The sequence below is a fragment of the Etheostoma spectabile genome, chromosome 11 (assembly GCF_008692095.1).
Source record: "Etheostoma spectabile isolate EspeVRDwgs_2016 chromosome 11, UIUC_Espe_1.0, whole genome shotgun sequence".
In the NCBI taxonomy this organism is placed as follows: domain Eukaryota; kingdom Metazoa; phylum Chordata; class Actinopteri; order Perciformes; family Percidae; genus Etheostoma; species Etheostoma spectabile.
Window position 1 is genome coordinate 7,002,776 of NC_045743.1, and position 26,740 is coordinate 7,029,515.

The following is a 26,740-nucleotide window of genomic DNA, read 5'->3' on the forward strand; positions in this document are numbered from 1 at the left end:
ATTGACAAATATTAACTCCCTTCTTGATTGACAAAAGAAAAAAGTACAGCCGAGTTGACCTCAGTGTCCTAATTGGTGACTATGGCAATATTTACTTACTACCGTGCTGTCATTTTAACAAACAGTTTTAAATAAATCTAAAACAACACATTTAGCATACAGTAAAATACATTGCAATTACTGTAAAGCTGGAGCAATTGTTATAATATATAAATATATAATATTATTTAATGCGCACATACTGTCGTATGTACGGTAACCAAAGGAATGTGTCACACCAGTGTAGAGCTGTAATGATGTCAACTTGTTATTTACTTTCCAAATCTGAATGACTGAGCAAGGCGAAAGGAGAATTAATCAACCGCTGTGTGTGACCGGGCAGGCGAAAAATAGTGGATGTGGGGGATGGGTAAGTGGCTCAGACTAGGCCAGCTAGGCAACAACATACTATACTGTAGTCTGTAGGACTCATTGCCTTGCCTGCCCATACTAGAGCAAAACATCAAAGTAATAGTACACTTTAGCGCGGTTTTTCAAGAGTGCTATTTAAACGGTATACGTTGGGCAACCACATGTGTATTTTTGGTTTAAAAATGCGCCATTTTAGGTTCACATTTAAGTTATAGGAAACATACAGTAGCTATGTGACTTTAATAGCACACATCCGTTGAGAGTCGACAATTTATCTCATACAGTAATGTAAACTAGCCTTTTCACGTTTACAAACTGACATTTGATCTGTTATTATGTGGAGTGAGATATACATGATATAAACTAGTACTAAATAAATTCATTAACCTATACGTTTGGTCGTGTTTTCAATGTTCAGGTTTAAGGTCAGCTACCCTTCACCACCCTCTCTCTCTCTACTCTGTCTACGTCTCTCTCCCGCTGCCGATCAGCGCCTGCTGCTGCTGTCTCTTTACGTTCCTGATCTCAGTAAACGGTGAAACTCCACAGAGTGACTAGCTTGCAGCCTCGGCCAGAGAAACTCGGGTATAGTCCAACTTAAGCGCCAGTTGTGAGTGTGTCTAAGCGATTACTGCTTTAGCACACCACAGTCCACAGTGAGTCATATGGCAGCGGTCGGAACTTGAAATATGACGATAAGCAAAATGGGAGGAAAGTCGTTGCTAGCTTGCTGAAGTTGGAGGTTCTCCTTGTGGAAGAGGAAGAGGTGGCGGCGGACACCACGAGTTCACTCTCACAATAAAAGGTATGCGAGTTTAAGTGGCATGGTTTGGGCTGCAGTGCATTCGGGCGGATTAACGTTATGTATTTGTGTCTTGGTTATACGCGAAAACGTTAATGCCATTCAGAAATTGGTGATTATGGCGTTGATTAGGAGCCTGCCCGGCACATAGCTTAGTCACCCTTTGACTCTACACGTGTGTTGAAATCCTCGCTTGTGTCTTTTAATTTTTTTTCTCTTTGTGTTATCCAAACAGCCTACTTTTGTGAAGCAATTTTTTTTTCCCACGCTCGCATTAAAGCGGAATAAGTTTTTGAGGTTGACTTTTGTCCCATTTTGGTGAATTACAAGGCTATCTACCTCTAAGTGACCACATTAAGTTGCACCAGTGCAGATTGAATCATTTTGTTCAAGATCAAATATGAATAATACATATTTGTATTGTCATGCAGACTTTGGAAGCGCATGTGTGGGGCAAATACATTTAACTGTACTAGACACTGCCAGTTTTCAAAGGACAGTTCGTGTTACTGTATAACTACAATGTTGAGCGGTTACCTGACTCTGTCAGCTGTAGCTGCTTTTAAAGCACAACAGAGGCGCCAATTTATCAAGAGACCCTGCTTAATTGTGAAGCTTGATGACATGGGAATTTTATAAGTTAACAAAACACTCAGTAAAACTGTGCAGTGACCTATACATTCTGCTTATCTTCCTGTTGGTAGCCCTGGCTGTTCTTTAGTTCTTGGAATAATGGGATGCAGCATGTACAGACACAGTTGAGATGTCTCATCTATCCTCTGAGCATAACAGAGTTTATTATCTCCATCAAAGCAAGCCATGAGAAGGATTCAGATGCAAATAACTGCCAAAGCCCACTGTTGTTTGAATGTGGCCTTAACCTGATTCTACTTCAATTGCCCAAATTATTGCCAAAGTTATGCCCCCATTTTCTTCTTGACCTAGTGGCTGTTGTATTTTCACTATATCCGTCAATGTTGTTTGGCTACTGAAATCAGACAAACGTTGCAATGGAGAGAACCTCTTTGATGAGAAGACACTGACTGGACTTGGGTTGACATATTGGTTGCCATCTATTTTTTTAATTATTTTTTATAAAAAGCCAACCAATCTTCACTAATGCCATCACCTCAGATACCACAAATATTGTGCTCATTGGATTTATATATTAATAAAGAACTGGGGTTGTAACAGTACAGGACAATAGGATTATGTAATAGGGTTGTCACTTTTTTTAAAATATCAAGGTTAAGCAAAAACACGTAAATCTTTCCAATAAATTTGAGCTCATCTCACATAATCTCATCTGCATTTTCATTGTCAAATTGATGTTTTGTTATGTTGTTGACGTCCTAACCTAACCGATAACTTCAGATTTGTTCTCTTGGTGATGTAACCGTTAGGCAGTTCGCAAACAGATTTACTTTTATCCAATATTTTTACATCTTTTGGTGAAATCCAAAAGGTTTTCACTTATTCCCAGACGGTTTGCAGTCATTGTTCGTTCAGCACAGTTCAGGGGTTTACTCCATTTTACGTAAACAAAGAGAGAGCATAGTTTACTGAGGCCAGAGGGCATGCTATAGATCAGAGACCCCATGAAGTACAAGGATTGTCCTGTTGTACTTTCACACTGTATAATTAATATTTTTGGTTAAATCTTTCGAAGATTTTTTAAGTGGACTTTTGACTCAAGATTATATATCGGTAAATAGTGACTATCCTATCATGTAACGTTATCATTTTATAAAATCTGTACAAATGCATGGTTCTAAGCAAACTAGATCTGAGGGAACAACATTTTTGTACCAGAGTCTGGATTTGCAGTGAAACCCTAATTGCAGTGGTTACAAAAACAGATTTAGTGCCAGCTATTTAAAGAACAAAAGGAGTTTTATTATGTCTTAATTGCATGTTTCAGACCACTTTACGTACCATATTTCCTTGTATTGATCCCTGAATATGTTATTGTCAGTGCCTAAAGTCATTACTACCTCTCATTGATAGCTCTGGAAGGTGGTTTAAATTGAGTGAGGAGCAAGACTTTTTCTCAAAGCTTAATAGACTTTAAATCATTCCCAGTAAACATTTTGTTTTAAGGGTCTTTTATTGTCTTTTAATTTGGTGTTTAGAAGATGGACAGTTACCTTTGTACATGGGCCTTGGAGGGCATACATTCATTGTCTATCTGCCTCTTATTCAGTGACAGGATTTGACTTGAAACTTAATGTCTTTGGTTTCAGTCCTGTACTGTATGAGGTCAGACAAAAGTGGATGGGGTACCATACGTGAAGAATCAAAATTCATTAATCTAATGGCTTGTAGTCAGTCCTCAGATTTTTGATAAGTCATTTAAATGTAATTTCTATGAACTTGGTAAATTGAGGCCCAGAAGAGACAACTATGAATCAAAAGTACATTATGTAAAACTGTTCAAAACGGAAATGATCTCCTGCTCATAAGTAGGGAAAGGAAGTCCCAGAGAAAGCCCATGTCAGCCTTGTGGTGCTGCAAAGCTCTCTATCAGGCTGTCCAAATAGTTCTGTAGCAGTATTTATTTATGATAGGCCATGGGGCGAGGTGAGCCATTCTCTTCTTCCAAAGAGTTACACAGTGTGCATGGGCTACCAGCCAAATGGCAGACTAGTGGATACTCTGAAATAACGACCATACAAGTTATGGCTAGTTCAAGGCTATAGTTATTTATTTGGATTTATTTTGGATCTAGGGCAGCTGTTTTATAGTTGTGTAAACTTATGTCTGTTGTGCCTTGACTCTGTCCTTGTGTGTATTCAAATTAAAATAAGTAGGAGGAAGCAACATGCCTTTAAGGCTGCGTTATATGTCCAACTGTTTGTGTCTAGTAGCAAATCAGTTTATATTTCCATTTTTTCTGAAGAATGATTGAGTTTCGTTGACTGGGTAAACCAGCCCTATCCGCCGGCGATTTGATTTCGCCCTGCAGCTCAGGCTGCAAACCTGTGCATTTTTCTGTCCTGCTTCCTTTACAAATATGCGGGGACCAATCACAAACAGGCTTATTCACCTGGCGCGCTATTAGCGTGATGACACAATGACAATAAAGAAACAGGGGCAAGACGCTTTTTGTTTACATTAACAAAATTGTAAGATGTTAACATGGCGGCCACTGAAGCGCAGCAGCCCGTTGATGCTGCTGTTGCTGCTGTTTTAAAAGATTTCAAAGGCAAGTTTTCTCTGAAAACGGAACAGAAACTTGCCCTGGAAAAATTCCTCCAAAAGGATGTGTTTTTCTTACTACCAACCCGACCAGCTCTTCAAAGTACATCACCCGGATAGTTGGTCTGATTGGATGGACTATCCAGTTGCGTACTGAGTCATTTGAACTATGCCCGTTGATCATGCATCTTGTGCTGTAGAAAATACAGAGCAGATTCCCCAGACTAATGTTCAGTCTTAGAAGATTGAGCTTGGTCTGTTGATAACCAGAATCAGTTTCCTTCTTGAATGACTTGGTATGTATTGTTAATGGAACATGTTCACTTTTTAGCACAAATGCTTATCCAATAGTCACAAATGTTTTTTTTGTTTTGTTTTTTTTAACAAGGTCAGTCTGTTACTATGTTTCCATCATTCCGGTGTGCCTCTGAAGTAGGAAAGTCATTTTTCAGAAGGAAGGTGTTTGGAGCGCTATTACTGCTGGCGGATGACTGTTAAGGAAGTTGTGCAAGCACATGCACATTCTCTTTACTAAAGAGAACATTGCTGTTTGGTCTTCACCGCCTCCTAATTCAGCCATGTTCTTATACTGTTGGATACATTGTGTATTGTGTAGCAGTGAAGTTAATGTAAGGATTGTGTAATGTACTGTAAAATCAGGACCGCATCTGAAAAATATTACTGTAACTTGAATTTGTATCGTTTTGTACTGATGAGTAATTAGGAGAGTTTCATGCCCTTACAAGCCATCGACGGGCTGTTTGCCACCTAACATTGTTTATGGAAAAAATGAGACATACCTTTCCACATAGCACCTCTGTATTACAGATTTACTTCTTGTCTATTGTATGATTTATATTGAGACAATGCAATAGTTATACATTTACTAGAGAAAGAGATGTGTCTGAACTGTGACATTGGTAGTCCACTAGAGAGCACTGACTGTAAAATGTTGCTCAGTACAATATTTCGTTATATGTGAATTACTTGAAATTAACAGGGTAGCTGTTCAAGGGGTAGGTGACCTGACTTACCAAATATTACACATGTGGACCACTAGGGGACGCTACAATGAAGTCAAACGTGTTTTTGCCTGTAACTCCCACAATATACATCCCACATTAAAAATCTTAACAGCCCTGTGTTCACCGAATTAAGCCGAGTCTCCTGATATAGGCCATTTTTTTCCTAAGCACAAAACCTACTTTTTCGAACTTGCATCTCCAGATGGCCGTGACAAAAACTTGTTTTAAGAATTTTGCTATTTTAACATATGCACATTTGACAATCAAACAAATGTTGGTTTTGCTGAAAAACTCAATGCATTACAATGGAACATTAGTAATTGCAATGTCTCTGCCACAGTAAATGCTATCCACACCAAACCTGTGACGATTGTTTGGCTTGCCGCTCGGAGGCTCTGTACCAAATCTGGTAAAGATAGGCCATTATATAATCAACGTAGACCATTTTGGGCCTTTTATCCCTTCTGAGGTCAAGTGCATCGTATATGACACCAAATGGCACTTCTGATTCATAACTTTGTAATTTAATAATATGACTAGTAGAAACCTACTGTGTTTTGGAGCTAAAAACTAGCAGTCGCCCTGTTCTGCTGATGTCACTGTTGTCTTTCTATCCCTTACAGAAGGTTTTGTATCCAGCCAACCACAGTTTTTGAGGTCATTGTGCAATTAATCTGTACTGCTACATGCAAGATTGAAACACTGTATGTAAGAAATGCAACTAATGTGTCCTTTATAGGAGTTATAATGTTCAATATGTTTTTGTGCACTGGATGACTCCAAATATATAGAATAGTGTTTGGCAACACAAATGCTCGTGTGGCATTGCTGTGTGTGTGTGTGTGTGTGTGATCAACATATATCTGTGAGATTCATGTTCCGTTTTATTTTTTATTTATTCATTTGTCTTTATGGTCCTACGACCTTTTTGAACATTCAAGTGACCTCAGTGCTGCACAAATATTCTAATAGCCCAGTTTTTTCAAAAAAGAAATGATGTTCATAGATTGAATATGTTGATGTTTTACAAGCTTTTATAAAAAATGAGATCAGACGGACCAGAGGTTGTTGAAAATCCTTTGGGGCTCTGGGATGTTTGCAACCGCAATGTACCGCCAACCTTGGGGCTCACGCATCTCGATATTTCCTGACTTTTGCCTCCCCGCGTTACGCTTCGGGTTCCGCTTTCGCGAGCTCCCCGGTTCGCCGATGCCGACTGGCGCGGGAAGGCTTGGACCCCGGTACAACTGCTTGCCATTCTAGTTTATGTTCTTTTCCCCCGTTATGACTGACTGTCAAACTGGATAATAAAAGAAGGTTCTGTGGCATTCAATGTTTGGGTTTGTTCATGTTTCACAAAGAGTTTAACCTGAGCTAGACCGAACAACAAAGATAGAAATCATACCACATCCATACAGGATTTAACATGGATGTACGAACCTGTTCTTTTCTAGCACACCCCCAACCTTTAAATATCTTTGTTTGAATTAGACCATTTTGAGCATCTTGTAAACCAATGAGCAGTTACTACGCCAACATAAAATGGGAGTCCCACACATGCATGTGTTCTGTTCTAACTGTACTCATAAGTTATCGGTGTGTATATAGCAGTACTCATAGTAGGATATCAGTGAAAGGTTCATGTGTTCTGCTGCATTGTTTGTCATTTCCTACTCCTTGTAGTTTGCAACTCCCCGTCATACCACAGTCTGGCCTACTACCAAAAGTCTGTGTAAGAAAAGACCTAAAGCCTAATCTTTGGGCAAACGTGTACCTGCATCTAATCAAGTTACAATAAAGACAGGGCTATTGCGCTACACTTATAGTAGACTAGTTGATTCATAATTTTCAGTAAACTGTATTTTTACGTAATCTTTTTAACCTTGGCCCTGTGAAGTATTACTTAGTCAGTCACACTCAGTTTTTATTACAGAGTTTAATGATTCATTTATTGCCTCTCAATAAATCAACTTTTTTTGGCCCAGTGTCTTTACGAAATGTTAGATATGTACTTAATTATTTATGTAATCAGCGATGGTTATTTGTCGTCTATAACTTTTTTGTTGTTTTTATGATCAAAATACCCATACAGATTAAACATTTGTTGGTTTATTAAGATCCTCCTTAGCTTTTGCATCGCACCAGCTCTTCTCTCTGGAGTCCACACAGTTTACATAGTGACAATACAGAAATTTACATTTACACTATTCATTGTAATACACATGTAAATAAAAATGATACCTTTTAACATAATTTAAATTACACAAACCTAAAGAAAATAAACTGACTGAATCAGGATCTAACCGATAAGTATCTAGTTTTTCAGTTTCTCAAGTAACAGCCTTATAGCAAGTGCCAATTACAGGAATTTAGTCTTGACTTTCCACACGTCAACAGCAGGCTGAATATCTGGAGCTGTCGGGAAGCTACAGCCAATGAGAGCACAAGACACGGACAGTGGGGAAACCAGGGAGGTGCATTTGCACCTGCATTTGCAACACGGACCAAAGTTGTTGTTGCACATAGAGAAAATGGGCTATAAATATTAAAGATGTGTGGAAACGGGCTATTTTGCAAACGTGTACCAACAACAGCCCCCTGTAAAAGCACTCGGTCCGATCTTTTTTTGCGTTTTATTGCTGACATTGAAAACATTTCTAAATACTTATTCCGTATGTGCAGTCTATTGCTTAGCAGGATAAACATTTTGTAGAAGACACAAACTCACACATACACACTACCAAGGGAAATCTGTGTGTTAGTGCCGTGTCGGACAGTGTAAATGCTAGGAAAAGAAACAGTCAAGGGAAAGCTTATAATGAAGATCAGTTTTTCAGTTGTCTGCCTTGTTTGTTTGACCCTGATGGAAGGAAAGCTCAGAGAGTGGGGGGTATTTAGGGTGGCATGAGCAGCTGTTGACAGAGAAGCAAGATCTTCTGGTCACCATAGCAACACTTGTATTGCCCACACTGTAGTGTCTCTGTGTTTACAGCTCATTTGTGCAATCCTCATCTTGCTGAAAAAAAAAGAATTGCCTGGCTGAGTCCTCTGTGTTGACTATTACAATCTCAAGGGCACTCCTTTCTTATATTGAGTTTACATTGACTCTACTAAATACCGTCATCAGGTTTCTTTTCTCTTAGTGAAACTGGGCTTCCATAAAGGCTTGTTAAGACATACTGTCCGTTCCCGTAAAGATGTAATAGTTTCAGTTCCTGTCAGTGGTGGAGACAGTTGCATCTACGATTTATATCAACACAGCCAGAAGACTGCCAAAGCTTCTTTCCGTTTTACAGTTTGTTGTTTTTGATACAGGTCATTTACTATAGATTCCACAAGCAATACACAGGAACTTTTGGCTCATGCAACATAGAAGTACAAAACATGCACTGGCCTATATTTGAAGCCAACTCATTCTACAAACTTGTCAGTATTGTACAATGTATTTTATTTATGTAAAAGGGATTGTGTTCACTTGTTCATTCAGTGTCCTTGACGTGTTAAAATTGAGCCAAATACTATTGTGTGCAAATTCTTATCTGAATGCAAGAGCATTGTGTTGAATGAAGTTTTTTTTATCATTGACAATTGACGCAAAGAATATCTATCTAGCCAGTTTTTCTGATATATTCTTCTAAAGAGCATTAGGAAAGATTTAATATTTTAGTATGTGTGTATGTGTGTATGTGTCCTGCACGGTGCATCAAAAGATTTTTCAGCATCCCACAATTTCCGCACAACGTATTTATTTGCCACCCGCCCCCACACAGCCATATACACATGCAATGCATGGCCTACAGCGACTGGATCCTTGTGTGCTTACATGCACATATGAAACAGGTTATTTTGAGAAACCACAAAATCAAAGTGTCTTTTTGCTCTTTAAGAACACGGTTACTGTAAAATCTGTCTTTGTGACTGGTCAATAATCAGTTTTTTTTTTAACCAAGCTCACATATTAAAGACTTAATGATATGAGATGATGTATATGTAAACTATATTAATAACGTAAGACTTGTTGCATAAGACTTGGTGTCCAGACAAAAACTAACACTGAGTTAAATAATTGCAGGGATCTGCGTTGGTATGGGATGTTGCTACAGATACAGGATGAAATACTGTCAATGTATTGTCCACATCAATAGGATCAACAACCCTAGAGTTCTCTTCTTTGAACAGTTAGACTGCCGGTATCCTTGTTTCTACAGAGAATACTAAATAATACCAATAGGCAAGGGGGAGTTGTCATTTTTATTTGATGCTAATGGCTTCAGCATGAGGGTTGATTTTAGGTCCCGACGCTCCCAAATAGAAGCCATCATGATGAATCCTTTCAGTCCTGGTGTTCTGTCACCATCCCCCATTCATCCCCCTGGGGAAAAAATACATTTTCTTCACTGAAAGAGAAAAATACTCACCTAATTCAATTCAATTTTATTTATATAACGCTAAATCACAATAACAGTTATCTCATTGCACTTTTCATAAAGAGCAGGTCTAGACCGGACTCTGACACGCATATTGCTGCAACTCTATCAAGGTGTATAACAAATGTGTGTAATTCTGTGGATCATAGCATTGGTGCATGTTTGCAGTATCAGTGGCTGTAATAAGGCAAGTGCTTCAGATGCGGAAGTGCCTTAAACCTGCGTTCTATCTGAATTCCAGCTGGGGGCGACACATGCAGTTGCAAAAGGAGGTCTGTTTATGTGGAAGTCTGTGAGAAATTGACCCACTTCTCACTTGATTTATTAACTCAGTAAATATTTTCATAACGAGTTAATGGTCTCAATGACTAGTTTTAAGTTGTTGGTCTCGGTGATTTTAAAATTGGCGATAAAGCATGGGGTGTTTTAGGGCGTGGCTATGATGTGATTGCTAGTGAAAGTGTGTAACGTAACGTAATGTAGCATAACGCAACGCGTAAGCAGCTCCTCCCTGACTCCTCCCTCCTGCTAAAATTGTCACATCTGCAACCGGGATGGCTGCGCCTGTAATGGCAAACTTGACAACGGATAACAGATCTCCACAAGCCAGTAAGGGACGTCACACATGCGCTGTCCATTAATATAGTCTATGGTTCTGAATGATAAAAAAAAAAAATCAAATGGGAAATGTATTAAGGGAAATTCAAGGTGTTTTCACTGTTAATTTGTTTAACTGTGCGCTTAGCCAACAATCTGCAGGTTTTCATTCCAACTGATCACATCAGCAGGTAATTTCACAAATGACTTCTTTCCCTTTACTTAAAGGAGTGCTAATCAGTGGGCAGAGTCTTTGGATTGAATGAAAACCTGCCGATTGTCTCATGGCGTGGGAGAAGTGTTTCCCCTGGAGACTGAAGGCTCCCATCCCCCACTGTTTGCCGACCTACATTAGCTGTCGCTAAGTGACTCATTGAGAGAGGCAAAGAATAATGCACAAATGGTTGTTGTGATTACCTGTGTGGGGATCATTATTTATCACCCAACTCCCATTCCACCATCCCCCCTCTCGGATTCCCCTCCCCCACTGTATCGCTCTCACTCCCCTCCCCCCTCAAGACTGCAGCCCAACCAGAAGCTTCAAAGGCGGGTTTTACTCAGCAGAGCAGTTCAAGAGAAAATGGCTGCTGTTTCCAGATCTTGTTTGCACATCTGTCAGGAGGTGACTGTTCAGGAGAAAATGGGGTCCCCGGTATGCTGGTTTTCAACATCATTCTATTCGAAAACCTTCATGTGTAGGAGACAGCTGGTTGTGTAGCTCTTATTGCACCAGTTTTTGAATTCAAATGTTTATGTTCAGAAAGCAATTTTATTTGGTTTCAACTATAAATGGGTGATTTTACATGATAAGCTCTATTCAGAGTGCTGTTCAAGGAATTATTTGCACTGGTATGTTTGTTTTAACCAGGATAGCTGAAATCTAACAAGTTGTGTTAAAATTGGCTATCAGCCATAAATTAATTTTTATTTTAAATCTGTATAAAGAATAGCAGTGTAGTGTCTTTTTTGTGGTCTATTTTAAGAAAGATCAGGTTAAATCTTCAATTAGCTCTTTTATTGTAAATTAGCTATGAAGAAAAAGCCTTAGAATTGAGCTGGTCTCCAAGCTGGTTTACAGTGAATGATCATTTGTGGTCTCTTCTCTTTGAAAATCCACATTCATTCTCAGATATTGCTGTCGACAAAATATGAATGCATCTTATGTTCTCACCCTAAAGACTTCACTGCAAAATGAAATTAAAGCTGAATTTGCACATAGCCTCAAAGTGCTTTGATGTAATCCTTTTTTATTATGACCTTTATTTTAAATCTCGAAAATCATTGGTCCACCTCATTTTCAATGATGCCAAGATAAAAGACACATACAACATAATACACAAAACAAATGAATAACAATCAATGACAACAATTGCGCACAGAAGGAACATGATTTTAAATAACCGTATTAAAATCCCAGGGGTAGTAAGAGTGTTCAGCTTAACTGAACATTAAAGGCTGTTCCATTTTGGTGCACAGAAAAAATAGCAATTTGTAGAGCAAGTTTGGAAAGGTCCTGTGATCCAGTTCATCATAGGTGCTTTATATGGTGGTGACAGTCCAAGAGATTTGTGCCAGAGAGGTCCGTCCAACCAACCTTTTTAAACAGAGAACAGTGGTTAGTGTCATAGGGGTCTCCTGTAATGAATCTGAGGGAAAAGTGAGTGGTAGCAGCGGCATGTCTAAAGATTGTGTCCCCATAATCCAGGACTGACAAATAGACTGCCTTAACTGTGTTTCCTACAGTGCAAGGGGAAGCTGGATCTGTTGTCTCCGTTTGGTAATTCATTTTTGATTACTGTATGTTTGAATGTACACTACCGGTCAAAAGTTTGGGGTCACTCACAAATTTCCATTGCACTCCATTGTAGACAGAATACCAGCTGAGATCAGTTGCATTGTTTTTTTTAACCCGGTCAGCAGTTTTCATATTACATTATGTGCTGACATAATTGCAAAAGGGTTCTCCAATGTTTTCTCAGTTAGTTTATTTTAAATGATTTCAGATTAGTGAACAGAATGGGCCTTTGGAACATTGGATGAATGGTTGCTGAGAATGGGCAATGTAGATATTGCATTAAAGATCAGCCACCCACTCAGATCAGCTGCTATTCTGTCTGTAATGGAGAGGAATTAAAATTTGTGTGTGAACCCAAACTTTTGACCGGTAGTGTACATTCATCAAGCCATATTCCAAGATATTTTGTACACTGTTAATTTTGCCACGTTATCACCATTTAAAGTGGATAGGTGTAAACTGCTAAAAGCAATGCCTTTTGCTTTAGAAAAGAGGAGGAACTTTGTTTTGTTTGCATTTAAAACAAGTTTAAGATCAATTAAAACATGTTGGAGGGCAGCCAGCTGTGGCGAGGTAGAAATGCAATACAAAATACAATTGTCTGAGTAAAGGTGAACTTTCCAATCAGTTAAATGAGACACAATATAAATTATAAATGGGGCAGGGCCTAGAAGTGAACCTTGGTAAACATCTTTTGTAGGTAAAGATTTATTTTTGGGCATTTCTGCCTTTTAATGGACAGGATAGCTAGGTGAGCAAGGGCAGAGAGAGGGGGAAGACATAGGTTGGAAATTGTCATAAGTTGGACTCAAACCCTGGACCTCTGCATAAACCTCTATGAATATGTGCGCCTGCGCTGCCAACACGGCCACATTGGTAAAGATTTTGAGTGAATGTTTTCTGCTTTGGCGCAAGTGAACCAAATCCAGTATTACTTAATAATATTTAATAGATTAATTAATATTTTGACAGAAATACTCTGAGTTGGTCATTCATCAGTGATTTCAGGATTTTTCCATTCATCAGTGATTTCAGGATTTTTCCAGAAAGGGAAGTTTAGACATCGGTCGATAGTTGTTGAGATCACTGTTGTCGCCTCCGTTATACAAAACGATCGCATGAGCAGACTTCCAGATACTAGGAATTACACCATTTGATTGTGCACATACCTGTAAAATGTATTACTTGGCTTCAACTAAAATGTTTTACAAATGAATAATCATCTCTGTTGTTATCTAATACAGAACGTTTTTAATTAATGTGGATTCTTAAATGTCTTCTGGGATGACTGATACACCAGAACAAAACTCTGTAGTGGCTTTGATCAATTGAATCTGTGTTGGATTGTTAACAAATACTATTGTAATCTAATTTAAAGGATTGACATATTTTTCAGGCCCTTTGCTTTACACTTTGAGTTATAAAAAAATCAACAACTGTCCTCCATTATGTCTTCCCTCAAACTAGCGCCTGTAAGCAAGTTCTGATCTTCACCATATGGCCAGATATTGGTCAAACCTATGTATGAGTAAAAACTAACTTTTAACTTTATTAAGTCCTATTTGTTTCTCCACGTGATAAACCACAGACTGGTTGAAGAGCAGTTTAATTGGATCCTTTAATATTTTCAGATTCCCTACTTTATGTCAACATTATAATACATTTAATTTTAAGATAATGCTCCACCACCCACCTCCATCATTAGAAAATTGTTTGAACCTATGTTAAAAGTACATCTAGTCTACGTCAGCTGTCTATTGAAAGCAGCACGTTTGGAAAAGCTACAGTCCTGTCAGTTTTTACACTATTTCTACATTCAGCCACAGAACCACTGTGTACTTAGAAGTGACAGTGTGTCCAGCCAAATACACAATCCATGTAGTTACACTAGGAAATTAAAAGAAAATGTGACTTGAAACCTATTAATATGCTTTGAAATTGCAATTGTCAGAGTGAAGTGTAAGTAGAAAAATTTAGTTTAATTAAAATTTAAATGTAACAGTTTATCAAATTTTACAGCTACAGAATATGCAAGTTGAGAATGTATAGCGAAATACAGACATAGTAATAGAAATGCTTCAAAAACTGTAAATCGCTCCCATTTCTGTACTTAAATGTTGCCATCCTATTTTCTGGTTTCAGACAGTGGATCGGTTTTGTCAAACCAAGAACAGTTGCTCATTTCCTTGTGTTGTCAGTTTGTGATAGTCCGTGGTCTAAATCTGCAAGTTGAGGGAATGACATTTTACAACAGGGCAAGAAATGTAGAAAAGGAGTAAAACAGTAGAAAAGGAGTAAAACAGATGTATTTATGCTGAGCCAATTTCCACCAGAACTGGGTAGTAAACAAAGTAAACTTCTGGTAAAGAAGATTTTTTCCCTAAATTAAGTATGAATTGACACACATTTTACTGTTTCAGCTGCAGTACTGGGCAGAAGTGTAACGTTAAACAGTTTGCTGGCCATGTTAAATAAATGCAATCCCACTTTGCCTTAGATAACACACAGACTGAGAATAACATCTTGTTTTGCTGTTGATTGGATTGAATTGATTTGGTGCATGCAAAATCTGTAGCCTGTTATCATACACAGATTCTAGTCAGAATATGAGTCTGATACTGCTCCATTGGGCTGTAATTTTGGGGCGTGATTCAACCGAACCAGGAAAGAAAATACCTCTGCACTCAATTGGATAGACCTACAACCAATCAGAGCAACTGGGTATGTGACGTACAGCATGTTGAGTTTTTGCCGAATCCAGGCCTTAATCGCGGTTCTCTCTTCCTCTTTCAAATTGAATGCGCTGTCGATATCTCCTATAACAGACATGACGGTGGAATCTACACATCTCAATTCTCCTTCGGCAGCCGTCTTTGTTGTAAACTAATTTAACCCAAGTGCTCTTTGGTGACTTGGTTGATTATGTTACTGTTGATCATCTGTCCATCATTGTATAAAGCCCGCCCTGACAACTTGATTGGTCCGAAGAGCTCTGGTTCGAGCATAGTTGCTCCCCAAAGTCCAGACTGAACTTCCTGACCTCAAATGTTGTTGGCAATGCAAAGTTCGGCTGGCTTCCAGGCTACATAATCTGGGCTCATTCCTCAAATGTAGGCTATTGATTCCTATTCAGCATTAAGACATTTTAGTTTGAGTTTTTCTGTTGGGTTGAAGGTGTTAATGGTAGTGACAGATATTAGTTACCTTTACAGCTATAGAAAACTCCGCCATGTGGAATAATTGTTGTGTGGAGCTTGGAGGTCTCCTGCCCTAATTCCAGGGCCTTCTTGTTTTGTTTTTTGTGGCATTCTACTGAAATGCCCACCATACCATCTAGGCATCTGGACCTCTGTGAGAAACATCATATTTCAAAATCTAATTTTTTTTAATTTTTTAAAGCTGTAATGACACTATTACAGTAATCATTAGCAAGGATGCGTGGTAATATATATCCTTTTTAACATTGTGTTAGCATGTATTTATCCCTTACTTTATACATCTGAGCTGGTTAAACAACTTTTTTCTAGTAGTAGACTTAAAAGGAAAGCAAGTTTTTTTTTTTTTTTTTTTCCCTTTGTGATGACTTTCTTTTTTCAGAGGGATCATATCTTCAGGCTTTGACTCCACTTATCACTTCAGTGGATAAACCTCAGAGCCGTTGCAGAGGTTAGCATTTTGTCTGGTTTCCCAGAAGGCACGTTGTTTGGTCAAAGGAGGCGTGGATGCCCAGGGAGTTGTGTAATGGATGGTGGCATCATGGGCCCATCTGATATAGAGATTATTGCTGCTGCCCTGCACCAATGGGACCTAAGTCCTTCCAGGCTTCTTGTTAATTACGTTTCCAGTTGTTTGGCATGTAGCTGTGGCGGCCTTGGTAGCAGCGGCTGCCTTGCTTTGATGTGGCTTCTTCTAGTCGTATATGTAAGCTAAAGATAAACACAGTGGCAGTGGTCAAATCGGGGCACAGTGCCTTATATAGACAAGCTTAGCGTTGTTGTGCTTTCTGGCAGAATAAAGCATCAAGCATTTGCCTTTGACTTAGTTTTCTTTGTTTAATGAGAATGTGTAAAACAGTGAAATGAAACAAGTATTTGTTTTCATAGTAACATTTCTGTGAGATTCTGTTCTGCTTTTCTGAAGTTGTTCCAGGATTTATTTGTTTTTTTTTACTCCCAAGTGTAACTTAAAGGTTAGCCCACCTGTGGAGTTTTTGACCTCGAGAGCAATATGGAGCTGTATTTATGACCAGGTCCCCGTTATGTCTTATGCACCAGCACAAGAACGCACATGCATGCCACATGGTTTCACACTATTTCCCTGACGTCCAGGTGGATGTAGTGTGCCAACAAATGTAGGGAAGAAGAAGACTGCTAGCTAAAACACATGGATGTAAACAATACAGGATTAAAAACGTAAAATCAGCTTTGCAAATGTTTTATGATGAAGGAAATGCACATTTGTTTTACCTAAAGAAAAACCCACAGGTCACCTTTTAATGGCACTTTTTGTATTAAAAAAAGGCACTTTGTTTTGTGGCTGTACCAGTTACAGAGGTTGTTATAATTCCAGCCCTTAGCATGGCTGCTGTGCTACAATAAAGGCAGACTCCATCTGAAAGAATATACCAAGGTGAAAGTGAATAATTCATGTTGAGTAACATGTTCAACCCCTCTGGCTGTATGCCCACTGGTAATTGGGACAACACCATTCTCCAGTCTATTTTGCTCGATCTCTCTTGTTGCTATGCTACCAAAGGGGAACTTGAGTGGGCCTGGACAGTGTTTGGAATGAAAGTTGGACAGCCATGTCTTCATACCTGACACCACCCCTCTTTATTTCTCTTTTTGTTCGCAGCAACATGTCTGTCCCTTAATTTCCCAGTGAGAGTACGGGAAATAGTTGCACAGTTAAAAGTGGTCATATAGCTTGTCACGACTCATTCTCCGCTTACTGCTTGTTTCGTTTGTTAACGATTTCCTAATCTTAACTTGCTCATAAAGCATTCTCCTTCTTTCCATATGTACATCTGTGTCTGTTTACATTGTGTGCATCTTTGTTCAAGCTCCATTTACGCTGCCCACGTAAAGTGGATGCCACAGAGAAATGATGAACTCTGGAGTATTCTTGTTGTTTTCATTAGTCAGAGGACTAAAAAAACATAATGGAAACATAATTATCTCTCTGTTTCTTTGGCTCCTTTACCTTTAAGACAATCTCAATTGAAATGTTAACATAAGCTCTGTTAAACACCACTATTGAAAATAACTCAGAAGTGAAGGTCAGGCTGGCTGCTCTGAATAATTCTCCTCTTGCTCTCTTCTGTAATTCACTAGATGGGCAGTAGACAGGCATTTAATATCCTTACTGCTTTATCAAGGCTCTTTCTATCTAAATGGTTGGCCAGGTCACTAATGGGAAGCACTATTCAGTTATCAGTGATAGCAAATGGATATAGATACTCCTATTAGGCCACAGAAGAGAGAGTGGAAATACATACATTCAGTAATAGAAATGGATTCACAGTTTAAATGACCCACGCATTGACATTTTAAAAGGAAGGAATCATGCAATGAGCGAGACGTGTGCACACATACTCAGGGCACATTCAGACCAGGAAAAAGTGATCTGGAGATTCGGAGTGTGGGAGTGTCACTTAAATGGCCCATTTGTGTGACGTCTATTTGAGTTATTTAACCCCCCCAATGTAGCACAAGTGGACTTTATATTTCACAATTATTGGTTTCTGTCAGATCTTTTATAGATCTTGACTTTTCTGACTGCACGTAAAGGCAGTTTCATGTCATGGAGAAAGTAAAGAGACCGTGCAGGAAATATTGAGCTGTTATACAAACTCCTGGGCAGTTAAGTGCTTGCGTTTTGTTTTTTACTCTCATAGTGTTGTAAAACGTTCTTGTGGCAGCGATCGAGGCAGTGATGTTTCCTGTTTACTGTAGGGGACTCTCACACCTCAAAACAGACTGCCAAGTCTGATCCCCGGTTACATGATTGGCCACCCCAGCGTGATGTTGGCTTACGCTTTTCCAAAAGTTGAATCTCGTCTCAACGTTTTGCTGCAGGCAAATCGGCTTTTAGGTTCAGGTTTTATCGGCGGCCCCCACCGCCGCAGCCAGAACACACTATACCCATCCAAAATTAATGGGAAGACCTGCGTTTTTGATGGGGGTGGGAAAAAATTGATGCCGCATAGTATCGCAATTTTTTTCTTGCCAATACTGTATCGATACACAGATGTCAGGTATTATGCGTTGGTCAGTTTATCTGCTTGACAGTCCCATTTTGCAGCCATAAAATTGAAGTGAGATGAACAGAGAAATTAATCTTTTTAGATAAAATCAATGTTGACAAAGAAAGAACAATTTGAAGTTGGTAAAAAGTAATTTTAATTGCAAAATATCGCAGAATTTAGCAATATGTTTAAAATCGCAATAATATTGTATTGTGACATACCTACATAAGTATTGTGGTGATATCGTATCGTGAGGCCTCTGCCCTAGTTTTTGCCGCTCCGTCTGAGGACCGACACTTTGTGTGTGTGTGTGGTGTGTGTGTGTGTGTGTGTGTGTGTGTGTGTGTGTGTGTGTGTGTGTGTGTGTGTGTGTGTGTGTGTGGTGTGTGTGTGTGTGTGTGTGTGTGTGTGTGTGTGTGTGTGTGTGTGTGTGTGTGTGTGTGGTGTGTTGGTGTGGTGTGTGTGTGTTAAAATATTTCGGCCCATGTCTGCATCCTTAAACTAGGTTGGGAACAGATTTGTTTTCAGATCTATTTTTAAGTTTGATAGAGAAATCTTTTTTTTTATTCTTTTTTTTTTTAAGAATGGCTTAAGAATACGTTGTATCGTATGCAAGACCACAGACCTAAATAATAATCTCCAATTCCATTTTTGATTTATATTTTCAGGAGTGAGCCCAGCCTTCCAACATACCTCCTCCTTTTCATTGGGCTAAGATGAGTATTACCAGTGACGAAGTGAACTTCTTGGTCTACAGATACCTCCAAGAATCAGGTTTGTCTCAGTAATACCTGCTAAACACAGTGATACTGTTTTTAGTGCTGATCATAAATGGATTGACTTGGGCTTGATACATGCATTGTTGGTGGTTTTATTTTCTTCAGTATTGCAGGGTTGTGCTGACTACGCACATCTTATTTGATCAAACATGGTCATTTACATGGAGATATTCCCCCCCCAGCTTTTAGTGGATGGAAACATTTAGCTCCTGTAATATGAACATCATGTGGCTTCACAGAATATTGCTTTGGTCCTTAGATGTCAACATGCTATTCACTATTATAGAATTTGTATCAATGATTGAAGTCCTAGCTACTGTGTATTGATACCACTTCTTAAGCCACCTGGAAGATAAAACTACTAACAGCCCTGAGAGGTCAACATTACTCTCAAACATCATACTTGTTATCCCATTGTTTTTTTTGTACTCATTTACTGTAAACTTTGTTTGGATTGGACAAGACTTTTCTTTGAACATTTGTGTTGTGTTTGTGCACATCTTGTGCTTGGCAGCCTCCCATTAATGAATGTGAATGGTGTTTTGTTTTCAGGTTTCTCCCATTCAGCATTCACCTTTGGCATTGAGAGCCACATCAGCCAGTCTAACATCAATGGAACACTAGTGCCCCCTGCAGCTCTCATCTCCATCCTGCAGAAAGGGCTTCAGTATGTGGAGGCAGAAATTAGCATCAATGAGGTGAGGGCAGGGACCTGCTGTTACCTACTCCCACAGATGTTTTCTAATGCTTAATGATGAAGACAGACTTGGATCTCTATGACAACACACCAGGTTACCTGCAAATGCTTTTAACATTTTCAGTCATCCTTATACTTTAACAAAGACTAAAGAAGGTTTTTCGAAGATTACCAATTAGGAAACCCCTTCACCTCGTCGCCTCTTGGTGTCTTATTAACTGCTGTTGTCCTGACAGGATGGTACAGTCTTCGATGGTCGGCCAATCGAGTCGCTGTCGCTCATTGACGCGGTGATGCCAGACGTGGTGCAGACGCGGCAGCAGGCCTTTCGCGACAAGTTGGCCCAGCAGCAGGCGGCCGGTGCCATGGCAGCTTCAACCTCTGGAAACCAGTCCAACGCACCAAAGAATGGAGAAGCCACTGTCAATGGGGAGGAAAATGGCACTCACAACATGAGTAGGTTGAATCTTCTAAATACGCATGTCCCAATTATCTCAAAGAAACCCAATAAAGGAACTTATAAAAAATAGTGATGTGATCAAATGATTATCAAGAAGGGTTAAAAGAAAGGGACAAACCCAAATGTACATTTCTAGACTTGCAAGTTAGTTAATTAGGAATCTAAGACATGTTTTTTTCTGTTAAAATATTAAGATAATGGGTCATAAAATAAATGGGTGGTTATATTGCACCATTCTTATTAGTAGTGCAAATATTTCTCTAAATTTCTTTCTCTTCTTTACTTTTAACACAAACATTGCAGAAATAGAATATTGATTCTAGCAATTCTAAGTTCTCTCTGGTTTTTCTAGTAAGTGAACATGCACCGACTACATTAATGTTTCAAAAGGCTGTTACATCTGCTCCATGATATGAATCTGTATGTGGAACATTATCAAAGACATGGCAGACAGAAGTTGCTGTTCCAGCGCTGTGTTTTGCCTCTGAGATTTTCATTATTACACCTACCAAAATTATCAGTTTTTTAATATACTTACTCAGTCATTTGGACAAATCACTTTTCCGCACAGTTTTACACGGAGACCCAAAGATCAGCCATGATCAGGTGGAGCTGTAGACGAGGGGAAGGGAAGTGAATGTGTGTCTCCTAAGACTTCCCCTAAGAATTTAATTCAAAGGTGTGGATGGCAACAGGAAGAGTCGGTATGAATAAGGTCTTTCACAGGGTAGAAATAATCTGAAAGCTTTCACGTATTCTTCATTTACTGTGACTGAGTTCTCATTATGGCTGGCTCTGGGGACGTGGAATGTCACCTCTCTGTGGGGGAAGGAGCCGGAACTTGTGCGGGAGGTGGAGCGCTACCGGTTAGATCTGGTGGGGCTTACCTCTACGCACAGTCTCGGTTCTGGAACCGTTCTCCTGGATAGGGGTTGGACTCTGTCCTACTCCGGAGTTGCCCATGGTGTGAGGCGCCGGGCGGGTGTGGGGATACTCACAAGCCCCCGGCTGAGCGCCGCTGCGTTGGAGTTTACCCCGGTGGACGAGAGGGTCGCCTCCCTACGCCTGCGGGTGATGGGGGGGAAAACTCTGACTATTGTTTGTGCATATGCACCAAACAAGAGTTCGGAGTATTCGGCCTTCTTGGAGACCTTGATGAGTCCCTGTATGGGGTCCAGTAGGGACTCCATAGTTCTGCTGGGGGACTTCAATGCACACGTGGGCAATGATGGAGATACTTGGAGAGGCGTGATTGGGAGGAACGGCCTCCCTGATCTAAACCAGAGTGGTTGTCTGTTGTTGGACTTCTGTGCTAGTCATGGATGTCCATCACAAACCCATGTTCGAACATAGGGATGCTCATAAGTGTACTTGGTACCAGAGCACCCTAGGCCAAAGGTCAATGATCGATTTTTAATCGTTTCATCTGATCTGAGGCCGTATGTTTTGGACACTCGGGTGAAGAGAGGGGCAGAGCTGTCAACTGATCACCATCTGGTGGTGAGTTGGGTCAGGGGTGGGGGAAGACTCTGGACAGACCTGGTAAGCCCAAACGGTAGTGCGGGGTAAACTGGGAACGTCTGGAGGGGCCCCTGTCCGACGGACTTTCAACTCACACCTCCGGCGGAGCTTTTCGTGCATCCCTGTGGAGGTTGGGGGCATTGACCTGAGTGGACAATGTTCAAGCTTCCATTGCTAAAGCTGCGGCGGCGAGCTGTGGTCTTAGGGTTTTAGGTGCCTCAAGGGGCGGTAACCCCACGAACCCCTGGTGGATACCGGTGGTCAGGGAAGCCGTCCGACTGAAGAAGGAGTCTTTCCGGGATATGTTGTCTCGGAAGACTCCGGAGCAGTTGCAGGGTACCGACGGGCCCGAAGGGCTGCAGCCTCTGCTGTGACAGAGGCAAAGCAGCGGGTGTGGGAGAAGTTCGGAGAGATATGAGAAGGACTTTCGGTCGGCACCAGGTGTTTGGAAAACCGTTCGCCACCTCAGGAAGGGGAAGCGAGGAATCATCCAAGCTGTATACAGTAAGGGTGGGACCTTGTTGACCTCAACTGAGGAGGTATAGGGCGGTGGAAGGAGCACTTTGAGGAACTCCTAATCCAGACTGACACGCCCTCTTTGGTGGAGGCAGAGCTGGAGGATGATGGGGATTGTCGTCAATTTCCCTGGTGGAAGTCGCTGAGGTAGTCAACAACTCCACAGCGGCAAGCCCCAGGGATTGATGAGATCCGTCCGAAATGCTGAAGCTCTGGGTGTGGAGGGGCTGTCTTGGTTGACACGCCTCTTCAACATTGCGTGGAAGTCTGGGAGGTGCCTAAGGAGTGGCAGACGGGTGGTGGTTCCCCTCTTCAAAAAGGGGACCAGAGGGTGTGTGCCAATTACAGGGGTATCACACTTCTCAGCCTCCCTGGTAAAGTCTACTCCAAGGTGCTGGAAGGAGGGTTCGGCCGATAGTCGAACCTCGGATTGAAGAGGAACAATGCGGATTCCGTCCTGGTCGTGGAACCAACGGATCAGATCTTTACTCTCGCAAGGATCTTGGAGGGGCCTGGGAGTAGCCCAACCAGTCTACATGTGTTTGTGGATCTGGAGAAGGCGTATGACCGGGTCCCCCGGGAGAAATTGTGGGAGGTGCTGCGGGAATATGGGGTGAGGGGGTCCCTTCTTAGGGCCATCCAATCTCTGTATGACCAAAGCGAGAGCTGTGTCCGGGTTCTCGGCAGTAAGTCGGATTCGTTCCAGGTGAGGGTTGGCCTCCGCCAGGGCTGCGCTTGTCACCAATCCTGTTTGTAATATTTATGGACAGGATATCGAGCGTAGTCGGGGCGGGGAGGGGTTGCATTCGGGTGGGCTCGGGATCTCATCGCTGCTTTTTGCAGATGATGTGGTCCTGATGGCATCATCGGTCGGTGACTTCAGCACTCACTGGATCGTTCGCAGCCGAGTGTGAAGCGGCTGGGATGAGGATCAGCACCTCTAAATCTGAGGCCATGGTTCTCAGCAGGAAACCGATGGAGTGCTTTCTTCGGGTGGGAGTGAGTCCTACCCCAAGTGAAGGAGTTTAAGTACCTTGGGTCATGTTCGCGAGTGAGGGGACTATGAGCGTGAGATTGGTCGGAGAATCGGAGCAGCCGGTGCGGTATTACATTCCATTTATCGCAACCGTTGTGACGAAAAGAGAGCTGAGCCAGAAGGCAAAGCTCTCGATCTACCGGGCAATTTTCGTTCCTACCCTCACCTATGGTCATGAAGGCTGGGTCATGACCGAAAGAACGAGATCCAGGGTACAAGCGGCCGAAATGGTTTCCTCAGGAGGGTGGCTGGCGTCTCCCTTAGAGATGGGTGAGAAGCTCAGTCATCCGAGAGGAGCTCGGAGTAGAGCCGCTGCTCCTTCGCGTCGAAAGGAGCCAGTTGAGGTGGTTCGGGCATCTGGTAAGGATGCTCCTGGGCGCCTCCCTAGGGAGTGTTCGGCACGTCCAGCTGGGAGGAGGCCTCGGGGAAGACCCAGGACTAGTGGAGAGATTAATCTCCAACCTGGCTGGGAAACGCCTCGGGATCCCCCAGCGGAGCTGGTTGATGTGGCTCGGGAAAGGGAGTTTGGGGTCCCCTACTGGAGCTGCTGCCCCCGCGACCCGATACCAGATAAGCGGATGAAGATGGTGGATGGATGAGTTCTCATTACCGTGATATTTGTGTCACTCCAAGTGGTCGTATTTCAGACTGAGATAAATTAAAATAGCCCTGGCATTTACAAATCAGAAACACATCATTTTTTTTATATCTTCCTGTTATTTAAAGGTATACCTTTTTACCTCCTGAAACATTCATTAGCTGTACATTTATCAGCGTTTTATCTATAGTACTCATAGCTTGCTGACAAGTGTGCAAAGTTGACACGCGTGTGTTGGTGCGTATATAAATGTGTGTGCATGTATCTGTCCATCTGTGTGCGCGCCCACTCTCCACAGATAACCACAGTGAGCCCATGGAGATGGATGTAGATGTGGCGATACCAGCCAGTAAAGCCACAGTGCTCCGAGGCCACGAGTCTGAAGTGTTCATCTGTGCCTGGAACCCTGTCAGCGATCTGCTGGCCTCAGGGTGAGTCCCTGCCTGTGCTAAAAGTAATCTTAATGCGTGCCTGATGAGTCATACTACATTGTATGCACGCTTTAGCTTTTGTTTTGTAAGACATATGGCCTCATGAGATAAATCACTGATAGCTTGTATTCTAGCAAGCTTTTGACCCCCCCCGTCCTGCTGCAATGGTATTCTGTTCAGCTCGGGGGATTCCACCGCCAGGATCTGGAACCTGAACGAGAATAACAACTCCAACTCCACCCAGCTGGTGCTGCGCCACTGTATCCGAGAAGGTGGCCAGGATGTCCCCAGCAACAAAGACGTCACCTCACTAGACTGGAATGTAGGTTCCCGATGATCCATCCTTGTCTTTTACGTTTACCATGTGGTAAACAGACAGCTGAAGACAGTTAAGTAACCGTTCTGTTATCTTTCTATCCAACAGAGCGATGGGACTCTACTGGCAACGGGCTCGTATGATGGATTTGCCAGGATATGGACAAAGGATGGTATGTCATCCTTCATTCCAGCGCGGTGTTGTTTCCTCCGTCATTAGGTTTATGCCATTGTTATTGTGAATAATGCAACCTCTGTGACAATTTTTTGAAGGATCATTTCTAAAAGAAATGGATATGGCTCTTATCCATTAGGAAACCTGGCAAGCACCTTGGGACAGCACAAAGGGCCCATATTTGCACTCAAGTGGAACAAGAAGGGGAACTCTATTCTCAGTGCTGGTGTAGATAAGGTATTTCATAATGGTCCACAAGCAATGATTTGTGTCTTTCAATAATAATATCCTCATGTGTTTTTTCTTTACCAGTCCTAGGGCTTGATATTAACTGTTTTAATCATCAGCCAGAGTGTAAATCTGTATCATATAACCTTTCTGCTATTTATAAACTACAATGCAGACTGCACTGTTATTAGTAAATCTGCTGTACAGTATAACCACAAGATACAGAGAGAACACTTACATTATTTGATCTTACATATGTTATTAAATACACGTAATTATGTCACATTGTAGCTTGTAACCAAGTCTAATTAAATACAACTTTATAAATAACTTAAGTGAAATAAAATCTGCTGAAATTATTATTATTATTATTATTTACGATAATTGCAAGTTTTGTTTGTGGATGAGTCTTTGAAAATAAAACTGTATCAACAGGCACAGAGACGTTGAACAGGCAGATAAAAGAAAGGACACCAAGGACAAGGAATATGACACTAGCTGTATCAGTGATTTATTTTTCCTACCCTACCTAATATTTGGTGGGATTTATTTCAAGCCCAAGTAGTCCTTATTTAGAGTACATTTGAGAAAAAAACTTTTAATTGGCCAAATTCTTTTAAATTATGAATTCAGACATGTTGCATTCATGTTTTGGAATGAAATATTCAATTTTATTTTCTAGACGACAATCATTTGGGACGCACACACAGGAGAAGCCAAGCAGCAGTTCCCTTTTCACTCAGGTAAAGCGAGTTTCCAGAAAAATAAAAGCTTATCATTGTAGATAATAAAGACGATGCAACATGTTTCCTGCCCAGTTGCGGTTGTATTGTGGGCTCATGAATACCCTAATCCATCATGAACGCCGTCCTGTGCATTCAAATATTCCTCAGCCCCAGCACTGGATGTCGACTGGCAGAACAACACCACCTTTGCCTCCTGCAGCACAGACATGTGCATCCACGTTTGTCGCCTTGGCAGCGACCGGCCCCTCAAGACCTTCCAGGGCCACACGGTGAACATCTTTTTCGGTGTTGCTCATCTGACCTTTCATCATGCTTACTCCCTCCACAGTACTGCTAACGAGTTTTGTGTTTTGCAGAATGAAGTTAACGCCATTAAGTGGGATCCATCAGGTTTGCTTCTTGCCTCCTGCTCAGATGACATGACCTTAAAGGTAAGACTACTCCTCAGTCTTCAGTGCTTTAAGACAACAAGCCTAAGTGGTGATTTGTATCCAGTCACATTTTGCTATTGATGTTTCCCCTCACACCCAGATATGGAGTATGAAGCAGGAGTCCTGTGTCCATGACCTCCAGGCTCATAGTAAAGAGATCTACACTATCAAATGGAGCCCCACAGGTCCCGGAACCAGCAACCCCAACTCCAACATCATGCTCGCAAGGTGTGGAGTCTCGCACGTTTAGCACCATACAGTTCAACCACCAATGTTGCTCAAATTTAAAAGAAAAATATAAGTTT

At 41.2% G+C, this 26,740-nt stretch overlaps 1 protein-coding gene across 4 annotated transcripts in view; it reads left to right on the forward strand.

The window, feature by feature from the left end:
• Window positions 1-389: 389 nt before the first annotated feature.
• The window catches only part of tbl1x (transducin beta like 1 X-linked), a 29,092-nt gene continuing 2,741 nt past the window's right edge, over window positions 390-26,740 (forward strand). Inside the window, exons 1-12 of one of the 4 annotated variants that reach the window (XM_032529580.1) lie at window positions 390-409; window positions 19,171-19,276; window positions 19,834-19,979; window positions 20,215-20,434; window positions 24,408-24,540; window positions 24,721-24,862; window positions 24,965-25,028; window positions 25,170-25,267; window positions 25,941-26,001; window positions 26,152-26,273; window positions 26,361-26,435; window positions 26,536-26,663. In XM_032529580.1, the coding sequence (XP_032385471.1) occupies window positions 19,219-19,276; window positions 19,834-19,979; window positions 20,215-20,434; window positions 24,408-24,540; window positions 24,721-24,862; window positions 24,965-25,028; window positions 25,170-25,267; window positions 25,941-26,001; window positions 26,152-26,273; window positions 26,361-26,435; window positions 26,536-26,663 (1,247 nt within the window). In that variant the 5' untranslated portion in view covers window positions 390-409; window positions 19,171-19,218. Of the gene's footprint in view, window positions 410-867; window positions 1,217-10,597; window positions 10,652-10,693; window positions 11,113-19,170; window positions 19,277-19,833; window positions 19,980-20,214; window positions 20,435-24,407; window positions 24,541-24,720; window positions 24,863-24,964; window positions 25,029-25,169; window positions 25,268-25,940; window positions 26,002-26,151; window positions 26,274-26,360; window positions 26,436-26,535; window positions 26,664-26,740 lie in introns of those variants that run through there. The other 3 variants (XM_032529577.1, XM_032529578.1, XM_032529579.1) reach the window with 3 other exon arrangements.